The 15,921-nt window shown below is 43.3% G+C and overlaps 1 protein-coding gene across 2 annotated transcripts in view; it reads right to left on the minus strand.

Annotated features, from left to right (window-relative positions):
- The window catches only part of AMER3 (APC membrane recruitment protein 3), a 29,825-nt gene extending 14,248 nt beyond the window's left edge, over positions 1-15,577 (minus strand). The window contains exons 1-2 of one of the 2 annotated variants that reach the window (XM_069024352.1): positions 12,554-15,577; positions 10,354-10,406 (exon numbers count right to left, since the gene is read on the minus strand). In XM_069024352.1, coding sequence (XP_068880453.1) covers positions 12,572-15,577 — 3,006 coding nt within the window. In that variant the 3' untranslated portion in view covers positions 10,354-10,406; positions 12,554-12,571. Of the gene's footprint in view, positions 1-10,353; positions 10,407-12,553 lie in introns of those variants that run through there. The other variant, XM_069024351.1, reaches the window with a different exon arrangement.
- Between the last annotated feature and the right edge of the window lie 344 nt (positions 15,578-15,921).

Here is a 15,921-nt window from a genome sequence, read left to right on the forward strand (position 1 = left end):
AGAACTCTTCTGTGTGTCAATAACTTACTAGATTTTTCAGTTGATTATGCTGCTTTGGATATTTATGTTACTGTAGACTAAGTAACTAGTTCCTGTAAAAAGTCAGGAATCTCCTGTCAGAAAGCACAGCAAAACAAGGTTTTCAGTATTTGTGTCACTTATTTTGTTAATAGTTAGGTCTTAACTGACTTAAGGTTTTTTTTCCTGGGTGCTAGAGAAAACAGTCTTTACAGTAGGATTTTTTTTCCACCTATGAAGTGATTTGTACTGGGCCATTATTCATCAGTGTATTGGGCTCACTTTAAATTTTTGTGCCTTCAGTTATAGCACTCAGTGGATTGCTGTGTGATACACTGAGTGATAAATTGCTGCTGGGGAAGTTTATTGATCTCTATGCTGTGGATGACTGCCATATCATTAGGTAACAGAATACTTCCTATAGATTTCCTGAGCTCATTAAATAAAATCAGGATCGAGACAACAATGCCTCTGGTCAGGTTGAAGGTGAGGCACTCTCTCTGCTTCAAGGCAAAGAGACACAGTTAAGAGGAGAGCAGGTGGACCAGTAGCAGCAGAATATGGTCTGTAAGTCCCTTCCTGGGAGACTTTCCTGAAGTCTTGTGGCTTAGTGTCCAAAAGACATCCAAGCAAAGGCAGAGGGAGGTGGATAACAAACTGTTCTCTCTGCAGCCTCTTTCATTGGAGCAGGAGAGGCCTTCAGGTCTGTGTTTCTTCCCCTCCCTGCAGAAAGGAACCAGGGTGGAGAGAGGTGAAAGAGGAGGCAGAAGCAGGGCAGTAGCACAAGATTGTGAAGCGGTTGAGTCTGATGAATAGAAGGAAGAAAATTTGGCATCGTATCCTGATGGAGAATGCTCAGGGTCCACAATTGCCTAAAGGCACTTTGTTTAAAAAGACTGCTTTTCTGAACTGGTTTGTTACAGAGCACTGAGGAAGCCAGTCTAAAACATATTTAGGAATCTTGTCCCTTTTTTTACCATTTTCCATAGAGGTGCAAATAATCTCATCTATTCTAAATACATACTCTCCCAATTTCTGTTAATTTAAAATATCTTTTTAATAGCATTTTTCAAAAGTTTCATGAGTAATTAAGAAAAACAATAAAAGAAGGTCAGTGGTAGTTTACTAACCCACTAATTCTTGTAACTCAGCATTAGGAGGTGGCAGTCCATTGCTAACAATGCTACCCTTGTCTCTGTCCTTCTAGGCAAAGAACCAGAACACATTTCCCAGCTAATTGGAAGCTACGTGAAGCATTCACTCTTTTAAGACATGTAGCATCCCATCAGAAATCTCAGTGACTAACAGTGCAGTTATTAATAGAACCGGCCAGTGATGAAACAATTGGGCTGCTTGGGGCACTGAGATTCCTGGGCCAGAGTCCATGCCTGCTCTATGCCACAGGCAGGCCAGCATGGAGAGAGATGGGACGGCTGGGCACTGAAGCAGATTGTGCCCAGGGAATGTGAAAGGACAGTGCACAGCCTGTGCTCTGTAGGGAACAATGCTTCCCAGCAAAGCACTGCGTGGAGTCAGAGGGGACCAGTGGATTTGAAGTTAATGCTCCATGATCCGTGGGTTGAGGATTAAGCAGACTGCGCACACAGGGCTGGCTAAGGTGCCTCACAATGTAAATGTGTGGGAATGTGCTGTGTCTGGTGTTCTCCCAGAACACTGGCTCATGGTTCTTAGCTGCTCTAGCAGGCCAGGCCAGATGGAAGCTCTTCCATGCAAAAAATGTTTGGTCCTACCACAATGCCCTCACAAAAGCCCATATTTCTTTGTTTTTATCACTATCCAGGTGTTCCCAGCCCACTGAAAATCCCAAATCATGGAGAGCTGTCAGCACTTGAAGAAATCTATGGAACCTAAAAACAGATGTTTTGTTGTCTGAGGAGGACCAGCTGTCTTATACACTGTGTGTATATCCTGGGCATATGCAGGGAAGAGGTATGTGACCTTGAGAAGTCTAACAAAATAAGTGCCTGTAGCCAAATGGTGCTGCTTAGATTGTTGCCAATGTTTCAGTGGTAGCTTTCCCAGCTACCAGTACTTCATAAAAATCTTCACTGCCTTTTTTAAGACTATACAGGTTGCAACCTTCCTTTAACTTCATGCCGTAGTCAGCTCAGCTCAGCACAGGTCTGGCCACCACCTCAATTTCCAAATTCAGTCAGTGGCCTCCTGGTTTGCCAAAAGGGACGGCTGGTGCACAGCGTGAATCCTGCCCAAGCCAAGTGGTGCTAGCTTGCAGGGGACAGTGTTTCTCCCTTTGCTGATTGCTCACTACTGGCTTGCCTGGTGCTCAGCACAGGTGAAGAGCAACCCAGCTGGGCTGTTTTTGTTGTCTCCTGCCCTTAATCTCCAAGCCTGTTCTGGGGGGCATTCAATAGTTTTAGAAAAGTAACTTTACAGTGCAATTCTACAGGAGACTGGTTGTACCTTACAAGAATTTATCTCCAAAGTTTGAAGTACATAAAATGGGTAAATGTAAGGATATATTATTCACTGTTGACTTTCAACATAAAGAATTTTGTGTTTCCTAGATGAAAATTTGTAATTATAGTCTATGTGCAGCCAGATGATTTATGTACGTTCATTTGAGTTGCCTCATTTTCCATTCCTTTTGATAGACTGCAAGGTATAATATTAGATAAAGGAATGGAGAAACTGGTGTGTGGGTTTTTTTTAGGGTTGGGGTTTGTTTCTTTCTTTGGGGGGTATGTTGTGGGTCTTGTTTGTTTGTTTGTTTTCTTTTTGGGGTTGTTTGGTGTTTTGCCAGTGTGGGCAACTTGGAAGTTCAATTGTCTGTCTGTAGATAATCCAAAACACATCGGAGGTCACTTTGCTACTCAGGATTAAGGCAATAATAGTATCCAATAATAGCTAATGCAATTATAGACTTTTCCATTTTCTCTTTATCAAATAAAGGGAGACAGCATACCTCCTGACACAGGTCACATTTCAGTTCAGGGAAGAATGCTACCCTGCTGATCTGGGACATAGAACACAGTGTGGCTCACATGAGCATATACGTGATGGCAGTAAGTGAAATTGATTTCTGAGGAAATCCCACAGGTACTGAGAGCAGTATCCTATTGGTTTCAATCAATAAAAATTGCTAATAGTGTTTACTGGTTGTTAGGCTAAAAATGAGATCCAGGATTTGGCCTTACAAAAATACAGCTTCCCTACAATGCAGTTAGGGCACAGAGAGGAGCAGCAGGTTGGGAACGGTGTTATGGTGGGCAGTGGTGACTAATAAGGGGTAGAACCAAGCTAGAAAGAAGAATCTTTTATTGGAAGGGGACTAGAAAGGTGGAACCTTTCTTTTATGATCATGAAATGTAGAATTTTTGAAAGTACACTGTAGAGCGGTGGTTTCCAGTTTGTGGTTCTGAGGTTAGTACTGGTCTATAAAATGTTAGACCATGGCTGATTGAAAAATTGAGGAAACAGAGTGAAAAAAACTTTTCCCAAGAAAACAAACAAAAAGTAGGAAAATGGGAGTAAAGTATAAACAATAAATATTTCGAATAAATTTTATTCAGTTAAATGAAAGTTGCCTGGGTTCTGGATTTCTTTTCATAGCCTGCTTTGTATTTGGATTATTTTTTAATATTTAATACTTTAATGGCCCTTTAATTGAGTAAGTTTGCAACATGCTGCAAGAGACACTAGTCTTACTTTAGAAACAGTGAGCTGTCCCAGCATTTTATATTTGCACAGGTGGAGGGCTATTTTATTGAACCACTGTGGGTCGAGGGTATTACAGTTTCTGGAGAGACTGGTGGGTACAGTATATTTATCTTTAATAATACAAAATCTGAAGTTCAGAGGTCAAGGGAGCAATAGACAGAAATCTTCCTTTTAAGTGTCTGTTCATATATTTGTATCTATAAAATCTCATAAAACCTTCACATTTCTATCATTCACATTATACAGCCCTCAGCAACAAATGTCATTGTTAAAATAATCTCATCCATTCTTAATTTATGTTTCAAGGGTTGCATTCAATCATACAGTTTAGCTGTCATCACCTTTCATAAACACTAATGGGAAAACTAACATACCTTTTCCTAACAGAAAAATTATTAATTAGTTTTATTGCATGATTTTAAATTAAAACAGCTTTTGAATTGGGAAAAAAAAAAAACAAAAACTGAGGGCATTTTTAAATTTGTAAATATTATTCAAAATTTTACAGATTATAGTTGAAGAATACTTTCGAGAGATGAAATTATTCAAGTACTATCTTGTTATTGATTGAAGCTTTAAGAAATCTAGCTAAAAAAAAGCACCTTGCATTGCAACCCTGCTGTTTCCTGGCATCCTTTTGCTATTTCAGTAGCAAACTACTTCCAAAGACATAATCACTCTTGCCATCCCACCTAACCAACCTTGCCCAGATCAGATGGACTCACTGTAAAAACACACTGTCGTTATTCGGGAAGCAACAAACCTGGGGGTTTTGCAGGATGTATTTTTTGGGTGGCTAGACCACCATCTTAATTATAAATGGGTTTCAGGGAGTTGGTTGCTATAGCAACAGTCTACTTACTGCTTTTTCCAGAGCAAAACCCTACTTGCCTGTATGTTCAAGGGAAGACAGAATGGCTAAGGAAGGGAAATTGAGCTTTTATTTCTACAAGAGCCATAAATTGCAGCATCCTCTATTTTAAGTACACAGATGGAAGAGCTGCTCCTTTTCCTCAGTATTTTTTCTGCTGCTGAGAAGCCCCATTAATGTTTGTGAGAAATACAACCCTCCCTTATTTCAGAAATGCAACTGCACCAGGGTTAATTAAGGCTAACACCCAATCAGATTTTTCCTAAAAGTGCAGCTGAAAGCGGAGGGCACAATCTCTTTGAAAAGCTGGAGCTGTGAAAATATCTGATGCAATCTTTTGTCTAATGTCTCCTGCTGTAAATCAGGGTCCCTCTCCATCCCACTGAAGTCAGATAGAATTTCTCTTGCCATTGATTTCTCTGCAGCTCCCTGGTTGTGTATCACAGACCCAAAGCCACCTTGACTTGATTTTTTTCCCCTCTGTTGGCTGTGAGGTGGAGAAATATAACAAATAGGTTGGGGGGGTGTCAAAATTCCTTAATCCTGCCTGGCCATAGGTTGTGATCCTCCCACATCCTTCAGTGACCGTCTGCACCTGTGCAGCGTCAGCAACGCACAGAACACAAGGCTCAGTTCTGGGGAGTTAAGCAGAGCTTGGCTGGCATTTGCAGGCATGGCACCCTGTGTGCTGGGCAAACATGTCTGCTCTCAGTGTGCTGAGCACTCTGTTTCCATTTTGTGCATAATCAATTACAACATGCTGCATGGTTGGAGTCTGTGGAGTCTGCACATTTCCTTTGCAGAATGAAACAGGGAGAGGGAGAGGAGCCCATGACAGCAAAGGGCCAGGTTTAAATTATGGCTTTGCTTCTTTTATGTGGAACTCATTTCCCAGCTGTTCCCCACTGCTTCAGACCATTGAGGTGGGGATGCAGGGAACTTAGGAGTCTAGGGAGGAAACTACCTGCCTGAAGAGGGGTTTCCAGGATCTTGAGGGTGGGGAGAATTGTCTGGTAGGGGTAATGAGCTGCCAGGGGGTGTCAGCTTCACAGGCGTATGGGAAGGGGAAAAGGGTTTTGAAGAGGTTCAGTCTCAAGAGGGAGCAGAAAGAACGTGAAGCATGTGATAGGGAAGAGTTGAGACTGTCTAGGGCAAGTTAGATGGAAAGTTGTCATGAAAGGAAAAATAAATCGATTTGGAAAGGAAAGTATTGCAGTAGTGAAGAGAAGATGGAGAAATACCCTTCTTTGTTCTCTGTAAGACAAAAAGGACCTTCCTCTTTATGGAACTCCAGTAATCTTTCCTGTATCTTGACCTGCAGACTGACAGTTTCCCCTTGGATAATATAATCACCTCAAAGTGGAGGATAGCTGATTGTGGGAGGAGAGAAATTTATGGCTGTATTACCTTGGTATCACTTGTGTAGTTGTCATCACTGGCTGACACTATTATTAATTGCCACAAGATCTTTTAAGCTTTCCTTGAGCAGGCCTGCCACATGCCTGTAGAGAGAAGCTCAGAATATTTCCTTACTCCACAGGAAAACCCTAACATACAGTACTTCTTTGTGTCTCTTTCTCCTGAGCTCTATTTCTGTCCAAGAACTTTGAATATCTTTCTCACCTTCAAATGTAAAAGAGATGCAGTCCCCATGATTTGAGTGACAGAAGAAACTTGTCACACCAGATATATACCTTCCAATCTTTCTGGAAGAACTGAGCAGTAGGAGAGTTTGCTTAAAACAGAACAGCCTTCTGTAAGACCTGATGGGGAACTGTGTTCATTTTGGACATTTCATCAAAACAGTGCAGGCTCCAGTGCTCATGACAAGTCCTTCATGCCTTTCACTGGATGGTTATTTTTTTTACTCTTAGTTTAGGCAGATTTAAAATTATCTGGTTTGGGGTTGGGGTTTTGGGTTTTCTTGTTGGATTTGAGTTGGTTTTGTTTGTTTGTTTGGTGGGGTTTTTTAGAAAAATACAGAAAATCTGTTGATGCTGGGGATTTCTGTGTTTTCCATCTCCCTGAACTCTGTCTTCATTTACACAGAGACCTCAGACTTACATACTGAGGCATGGCCTCTGCCCTGAATCACAAAAGGTCTGTAATCTTCCCAGTGTTGCTAGACCACAAAAGGGACAGTGCCTGTTTTAGGAACAAACAGATGTCAGAAAAGGAGAAAATTCTAAAGGAATATTTTTGAAGTTTTGCAAAGCGCAACTGATAAGTATAGCACAAAAGACATGAGATTTTAAGAGGTGCCTTAAAGACATTAAACTATGAAAGGTTCATAACAGATATTAAAAGGCTTTGAAGTTCCCATGCTTAAGGGAGTTTGGAAAAGGGAGGGAGCATTAAACCCAGACATCCAGGAGGAGCCAAGGTCTAGCTCAGAGAGTGCTGATTGCCAGAAGATAGGAGATTGATTATGTCAGGTTTCAAAATTCTCCATTTGCCCTGTTTCTGACACTCCTTTTCCAAACACCTACTGCAGCCCCTTGGCAAAGGTAAAATAGAGAGTTGTCTGGAGGCCTCTCTTTCTGCCTCTGTATTTTCTGATGCAGGAAATGGAACGAAATATTTTACACTTGAGATTCAAAAAACTGAAGTTACCAGGCTCTTCATCCTACTCTTTTTTTACTTGCTGACTTGTGAGTATAATTGCCATCAGACTCTTACAGCCCATTCTCAAGGTGAGGATCTCCTTTGCATTCAGTTTTTCTGTATTCCAGAGGGGGCCAGATTCTCTCCTAGATGAAAGAAGAAGCCTGCTTTGGATACAAGGCTCTCACTTCCCCCTTCTTCCCACTCTTATGCCTTCCTGACCTGAAGTGAAGCAGGTTTTCTTCAGAATGGTAACAACTGATTCATTTGAACAAAAAGGGCCCAATTCCATGCAGATAATTTTGTAGCCGAAGTTCTGTAGCCCAAATCTGACTTGTATTTTTGCACTTAAATGTCAGGCAAGACACAAAACCTCTTACTGAGTTAGTGTGTTTGCATTCTGCCTTGACTTCTCCCCCTTTCTCATACAGAGGCACTGTGGGTTTCATATGTCCTGTCCCTCAGACCATGCTGCTGTTCTTTTCCTTTTTTCCCTCCATTGCCATCCCCTTCGAAATCTCAAATTCAGGGCTGAAGGAGACTGGGAGCCAACTTCTGCTCTCAGGGTTAAATCTGGGAATCATTCCCCTGGCTTCAAATTTATGCTGGTGCAGTGAAGATGAGAATTTAGCTTTCTGTACTGTTGTCAACAGGGGGAAAATAGAGTCCCTATAAGGCTGTATCCATGGAAACCATCCTGCTGCAATAGCGGGTAAAGCAGCAAATCAATTTCTTCAGTTTTAAAATGAAACACATTATAGTGCATCTGGCATTTAAGAGATTATCTGTGCTGATAACTGTGTGGAAAAACCCTCCTCTAGCAAGTACTCTGGAAAGAACATTTCCTCCTGATAGAATTCTGATTTTGGGTAGAATTAGCACTGATGACAAAGTACCATGAAGACAGTACAGTGAGACAGAGCCAAGTCCAGAAGCAACAGCATTTAATGAAGGAGAAAATCGTTTAAATTTATCATTTAGCCCAAGTATCTGAGCACATGGTGACTAACATTCAAATGTATTAGCAGAGGCAGTGACCTGTCACCTCTGTCTCCCCGCTCTTTGCTTCCATGGTACCACATGTGACAAACAGTACATTTGTACTCTGTGATGCATTTGTCTGAACAGGAGTAACAGGAGTGTGTGTGTGTGTGTGTGTGTGTGTGTGTGTGTGTGTGTGTGTGTGTGTGTATGGCCGGTGGGCTGTCAGATGAGATTTCAATATCCACTGCAGCATGGTCCGGGCAACTGACTTTACACAGGTGTGTGTTTCAGAGCCAGAGGCGTTTCCAGTGCAGAAAATGTGCTGGCTGTCTCTGTGCTGTATTCTTGTTACGTTCCATCCTGTGCAGCTTGAGAGACCATCCCTTTACTGTGCCATGAAGGGAGCATGGAAATAGGAGGATTTCTTACACCAAACTTCAGAAGCTACCACACACTTTCCCTGCTGTGTGCACAGAGGTTCTGCCTTTATTTTTTCATCTGTTAAGGTATCTCTCTGACCATTTTGAGAAATAATACCCTGCTTGAGCAGAAAACTGCCTATATGCGGATGAGACTTCATTCTGCTTTTCCTTTTTATCAAATCCAAATATTGCAGTCTGCCTTCTCTATACTTATCAGATAGAGAAATTACCTGTCTGGGAGAAGTACAACCTTATTTAAGAGAGAGGGAGTGAAGTTGAACCAGGAGGGAATAAAAAGCATTACAGGAATTGCCTAGACTTGAGTAGACCTTCAGTTAGTGAGGATCAGATACACATTCCTCTGTCACTTTGCAGTGCCTTGGTTGTATTTTTTCTGCTTCTGAATCTCAGTTCCTTGATAACAGCAATCACATATGCAATGCTGTCTTCTTTTATCTACAGCTGCCCTATCTATTATACCAATTCCTGTTTGATTGACAGTTATGTACTTTTTTTCTGACCTGAGGGCAAGCTTATTGCAATGCACTCCTTTCAGGGCTATCACTGAAACACATCCAAAATCTTCAACTGGTGCATAATGTGGCAGTTCTGCATTTGAATGAAGTGAGCACATATTGTTGGGAGCACAAGAGGTTTTGTTGCTCTGCCACATCTACCAGTTAATGGAAGATGCAGTTCAAAACCCATTAAGTGGTGGAAATGGCTCAGTGGTCTGAAATGCTGTTGTTTGCAGAGAGTGTTTTGTTCTGCATGTGTCCAACTGCTGTGACATCCAGCGTTGTCTGGTCAGTTCCAGATATTTTAAGAGTCAAGAAAAGACCTCCCAAGGCACTGCTTGAGGACTGTGCTTCCTTTCTGAAGATGAAGTTTCCTGATGAAAAACATCTGGTGGAAAATCACGAACTTCTGTGCTTGTTTTCTATGATCCATGAATGTATGGATCTAGGAATCCTCCCTGTATGCAGGGGTTGGACTGAGTTCACTTCCTAAGTCCTAACCTTTAGACACTGAAGAATGAAAACTATGGTTTTCATTGCAATTTTTTATCTGTAATTCCCACTTTTTAAATAAGCCTTCCATATTCCCATGTGAGAATGCCTGGGGTTCCTTTACAGTCAGGGTTCAGATTCCTGGTGAGCTCAGATACAAGGCATTTGCAGATTTCTCTCTAAAAGGCCAGGGAAGGGAGAAATGGAAGAGGAGCTGTGACTGGCATTTCTTGTACCATTCTTCATCACAGTCCTGTGTCTGTTTGCCAGGGTAGCAAAGCCCAAGAGACCAGGCATGGCCCAGGGGAACCCTGCACACTCTTTGGAGCAGAGAGGATGGGCTTGTTTGTTACTGTGGGTCCTGGGATATTGTTGAGATGGGCTGACAAAACCTGGAGATTTTAATGACTTTCGATAAGGGCTTTTCCTCTGCCCTGCAACCAATGGCAAGAAAGGTGACCTTCTTCCCACCTCCTTCAGGTCAGACCTGGGAGTCCATGGCAGGATATGGGGCTGCATTTGTTCTGAGGGACAAAGGAGGAGTCCCCCTCTGGATCTGTCACTTGTTTCACAGCTCCCAAGTGTGGCATTTTAGACTATTCTTTTTGTATAAGCTCTTGCAGTTTGCACAGTCATGTCCAGCGTAGGAGTGTTTCTCGGTGCTGTCTGTCTCCATGGAGTCGGAGGTGACACCGTGTTTGTACATTGCCTCTCTTGCACTACCACCCCCGTGATTAAGGCAAAGCTCCTGAGTCATCTCCACAAAGATTTAAAATTTCCGGCAAACCTGTAGGCCATCTGTTAATGTGGGCAGGCAAGAAAATATTGGGTAGGAAAATTCAGTCACATGCCACCGTTTGTCCCCACAGCCAGTTCTTTTAACCATGGTAAATGACATTTTAACGATTGTCTAAATTCTTTTTCTGTAAAAAATTAGAAGAAACAGCAACCCTGATGTTAAATGATTCCTTAAAATGAGCCCAGTCCTCAAAGTCACTTTATGAATACATAAATCCCATCTATAATCTAAAATTTAATTCATTTTACTGTTTGAGAAACCTTTATCAAAAATCAGCGGTTCTCTGTTGGAAAAAAGCTTGAATTGTCTTTTCTCTGGAACTCAGGTGAAAGCGTGGCCTGGTCCCATTCCTGCCATGGCAGGTATTATCAGTGCTGGCATGTGGTGGCACACAGCAGCTGCCACTTGATACAACGCAAAGAATGTGCCCCAAGCCCAGTAATGTCTACTTGTGTTACATCTTGTTCAGTGTCAAGATACAGTCTGTTACCACTCCTGACAGTCGCACAGCCATGGCTCCCTTCTCTGTTTCTATCAGAAAGCCACTCCTCAGAATTAGAATCCCTTTGTATTCCTAGCTTGCAAAGGCAGGGATGTTCCTAGCAGTACCCTGTGGATTAACATTCACAGCAAAATAAAAATGTCAGGCCAATGTATACATTGATCTGTTCTTCTAACCCCAAGAAGCTGTGCCTAGTTGTGGTTCCATACGTATGCTAGCTGTAAGCCCAAACCTTGCTTCATCTGTACTCAGTCTATCATTTCAGAAATATCTAAAAGAGATGAGTAGTTCTAAGGACTATGGTGTGTCCTTGGACAGCAAGTTCTGCTAATAATTCTGGTGACACAAAAAGGTAACTGGCTAATCAGAAGAACCACCACAAATGCAGTGTTGTTTACAACAAAAATGGGAAAAAAACCAAGATCACTTTTTTCTGTTGAGAAAGACCTAATTTACTGATGAGAAGATTATAACTAAACAATGTGTTGGTTAAAGATATGGAAGACTGACAGTCTCTGGCCCTTAACTTCATGCAGACCCCTGAAAAATATCCCTGTCTGCAACGGGAGACTTGTCATTGTGGACAAGGTCATTTTCACAATGATGTAAATAGAAAAGCAGGTGGCTGAATCTACCCAGACTTTTAAAAGTAAGGGTGTTCTTGCCTCATGCAGAGAGAAACACTGTCCTTTTTAGTTTGTGCTGCTTGGGAAGCCTTTAGAGATGACCAGAAAGCAGTCACACTGCTGTGAGCAGCAAAAGCCAGAGAAATGTTGTGTTCCCTGTATCCTTCTGTTCAATAGTGAGCTGTTCCTTAATTCTCTATCCTGGGCCATGCTGCAGCCTCCTCTTTGTCTTCCACCACCTCCAAAGGGGCCTTCTCAGAGGCCCAGGCTGGGCAGAGCCCAGCCACTCTGTCAGTTTTGGCAGGGCACATGATAGAGAATTTACCCAAGTTTCCTACTCCTACAACAAATTCCTCTCAGCAGCTGGGGGACAGAGGATTTCTCAGCTGGCACAGAGTTAGAATTCTCCATACACATAGTACCTACTCTGGCCTAAAGCCCCACATGACAGGTAAACCTGAGCCAGCACAACCGCTGTGTGCTTCATCAGCTGTTTCTGGTTTGCAGCAAAGCTGTTTCTTACCCACAGCACAGAGCAGATTCTGGATCTCCCTATACTATGTGAGTGTGGCTGAAGGATTTTCAAATGCTTGAGTTGCAGCACAGACCCTGTAATCCCTCTCCTGAGAAGCCTGTCAAGCCTTGCATGTGGCGCATGCCTTGGCTTCAACTCTTGCTCTGCCACAGCACAGTTTGGTCAGAGACCAGCTGCACCTTCTGAAGAAAGACCTCAGGCTTGGAAGAAGGAGGACATCCTTTGGGTGCACTTAGGAGCAGGAGCACAGTACTGTGGCTTTTCCCTTGTGCCTGACAGCACACCGTATGTGTGCAACTGCAGGGACAGGGCACCTCTGCACTGTCGTTTCACACTGCAGATCCTGGCTTTCTCATGCAACCCCCTGCATAAATGACAGACCCTGAATACCTCAGACTCCACTGCTGTTAGGTGTCCCTCTGTGAGATGGGAACAGATGTTATTTGTTTCACATTTAATTTTACCCTTCCCCTGAGCACTCACCTTCTCCATGCAGGTGTGTCACTGGTGGTTCCTGGCTGTCACTGCTGTATCCCGGGCCACTGCCTCTAGGAGAGGGGACAGAGCACTCCCTCCAGCCAGGCCATGGCAGGGGGTGTCTGCATAGTTCCAGGGCCCTGGGCTGCACTTCTTGGCCTCCTCGGACTGCAGAGAGTCAGACAGAGAGACAGCTGTGCTGTGTGAGGCTTTTGAGAAGGTACCAGCTATGTCTGGGCAGACAGAGTTAAAGAGAGGTAAAAATGTTGGTCTACTAAGAGATGTCTCAGGGCCAGAATCACTCGAACTGAGACCAAAGTCCTTTAAATAGGAGAGTGCTTGATTATTCAGCTGGGCGTATTCAAAATTTATCTTGCTTTGAGTAACCTCATTGGTGATTTTTGCTCTACTTTTCTGATCTTCAGAGCAAATTTGCTCCCCATTTTGCTTCAAATGATACAGACTGCTAGATTGGAAACTTGTCTCATAGTTGTACTGGTTTGTGCTAGGAATACTGGGATATTCTGGATTTTGAGCAACACAGTTGCATTCATTTTGCAAAAATAACTTGTTTTTGTACTGAGACATCTTATGAATTATACTGTTCATTTCATTCCCGATGTATTTGTCTTCTAGGTGCTTGTTTTCATAGCTAATTTTTAATGATGCCACCTGTGTTACACAGTGCTCTAAGAGCTGCACTATGTTAGTGCTGCTCTCTGTTGGTGTTGGGCTCATGTAGCTCTGGAAGTGACTGAGGGTTAGAGGCTGTGGTGGTTTGTCACAGGAGATAGAGTGATACATTGGTTTATTTCTGTCTTCCCTCTCAAGGGGATCTCGGAGTGAGGTCGCAGCAGTCTTGTAGGAGTAACATGATTCTACTTCGTGATTATCATCTAATGAAGGATTTTCAGACCTCTGGGAGCCACTCTCTCTGTTCAGCTTTTCTGGCAGTGGGTTTTTATCTCCGGATGTCTCACATCCCAATGAAATTGCTAGCTTCTCACTCTCAGTTGAAGATGTCTGCAGAGTGTCTCTGTTAGCCTGTGATTGTGGTGCATAACTTGATGATCTGGTGGTTTCCACAGCCCCAGGTGCTGTAGTTAAGTCCTTGTGGTGACTCCCTTCTCTTCCTTGGAAACCCAGATTAGATGTGCTCAGGCAGGAGTCCAGGCTGTGGTCACCTCCAGCAATGTTTACTGAAGAGGCCTGGGTTGTGTGTTTGCTTTCCTCCAAAGGCACACATACATTAAATATGTTAGATTCACCCTTGCCTGGTGTCTCCTGCTGAGCTTCTGTGCTCCCTTTCTGCTCTGCACTGTGACTGGGCAGGATCAATGAATCATTAGACTTTTCTGGCTGTGATTGAGGACTCTGAAGAGAATCAGGGGAGGAAATGAGTCCTGAGTGTTTTCGTAGCCAGTTTATTATCCCCATGGTCAGTGAAAGCTCAGTATCACAGAGCTTTAGCAAGCATTCTTTGCCTTTCCATGTGCTGTGGAAAAAACCCTGGCTGATGATATCTAGAGTTGGTTGGGAAGCCATGTTCTCCTCAGCTCCAACATGAAAGCTGTAAATGGACAAAGGGATTTCAATGGCTTGCTCTGAAACACTTTCAGATGCACACAAGTCATCATCAAGGATAGGGTTTACTTTAACTTCATTTGGGTCATAGAAGAGCTCATAAAGGGCATCTCCGCTGTAGCTGTCTCTTGGAAATCTACCCGGGACACCAGGGGTCTGAGCTTCCTTCAGTTCATCATCTTGTCCAGGAGAGAATGAATCATAGTAGCCTTCATCACTTGTGGATGTGGATTCCTGGTTTTCACTTTTCGGTGTTTCTGTTTCTGTGGAGCTGTCTTTGGAATTGTCGCCTTCTTTATCAGGTGACTCCTGGGGGTCTGTGACCGGTACAGCAGCCTGATTTCTATCCTTTTCTATGTCAGAACTAGGTATCTTCAGTAACTTCTTTTCAAACAGAGCACTCTGATGTAGCCTTACTGATTTGTTGATGTTGTCCCAAAACTTTGCAAATTCCACTGTCTCATTCTGGCCAGGAGAGGCCAGCTGCTCCACCCCTCCTTGGAAGGAGCCCATGCCAGGGCTGTCTTTGTGCTTGCTTCGCCTCAGCAGAAGGTCTTTGCTGTTCTCCAGCTCCAGATGAGCAGAGGTCTCATCAGCAAAGATTTCCCCACAGCCAGTGAGGGAGTCAAAGCTCTTCAGAGAGGCAACATCTTCACACAGGGCATTGCAGTAGTCATAGGAGGAGTCAGACTGCAGTTCACTGTCTGAGCAGTCCTGTGACAAGCAATCAGCTGCACAAGTTTCTCCAGTTTTGAAAAGATACTTTGCAAGACGTCCAGACAACTCACTCCTGCAGCCTGGAGAGGACAGGTTCTTGTCCTTCTCCACCAGAAATGAGAGGCTGTCTGGTTTATTTTTTCTTATGTGAAATATATCTCTGAGCCCTTTCTTAGATCTCTTGAGGGAAATCCTCTTCCTGGGAATGGTTTTTGCAACAGCTGGTACAAAAGGCATCTGTGGCACAAAGTTCCTGTAATCGATCATCTGACTGCTGCATGCAGACTGGCTGGGGCTGACCACACACTCCTTCTTACTGCTGGAGCTGGACATCCCTGTAAAGCTGATGCTATTGACAAGTCGGCCCTTGCCCTTTCCAAAAAAACCTTCCTCGCAAGCCCTGCTGCTGGGGCTGCAGTGCTCTGTTTTGTCTGCCTCAGTAACACAGTCATGGGTTTTACTCTTCCTTACAAGCTTGTAGGAGGAGCCAGATGATTTTTCCAGGTTGTGATCACCAGCTCCATTCCTTGCTGCTCTGGTAGAAAATCTGTAGTTCTTGTGTGTGGCCAAACATGCCAGCTGGACTTCAGCCACACTTTGGTTTCCCCCCAGAACTGCCTTTTTGTCTTTGCCCATCTCATCTTTGTTGGTAGGAGCTGTATGCACCGGTGGCACTTTCTCATGTTGTACACTGGATTTTATGAAAGTCTTTCCTCTCTTGAGCTCCATGCTGCTTCCTCACATCTGTTTCTGTAAAGAAAACAGCAGAACACAACCATTGTGAGGTTGGTGGGTAGCACTTGTAAATTTTGAAAGCAACTGGAGAACAAAGGAAGGAATATTAAGCACCAAAAAATTGAGCTTGTCTGTCACCAGACATTTCCATCATTGAGTCATGGCACTGCATGAGGAACAGATTGAGTGAAACTAAGGGTGTGTTGGCTGGAAGATCCAACAAGGAGAAAACAGTGCACATTATGGGTTGGTAGCTGAGGCTCAGAGAACATTTTGTCTGTTAGAAATACACAGATTTGCACTGAGGATTATGACTTCAGGAAGGCTTTTAACAAGGT

The sequence above is a fragment of the Aphelocoma coerulescens genome, chromosome 9 (genome assembly GCF_041296385.1).
Source record: "Aphelocoma coerulescens isolate FSJ_1873_10779 chromosome 9, UR_Acoe_1.0, whole genome shotgun sequence".
NCBI lineage: Eukaryota > Metazoa > Chordata > Aves > Passeriformes > Corvidae > Aphelocoma > Aphelocoma coerulescens.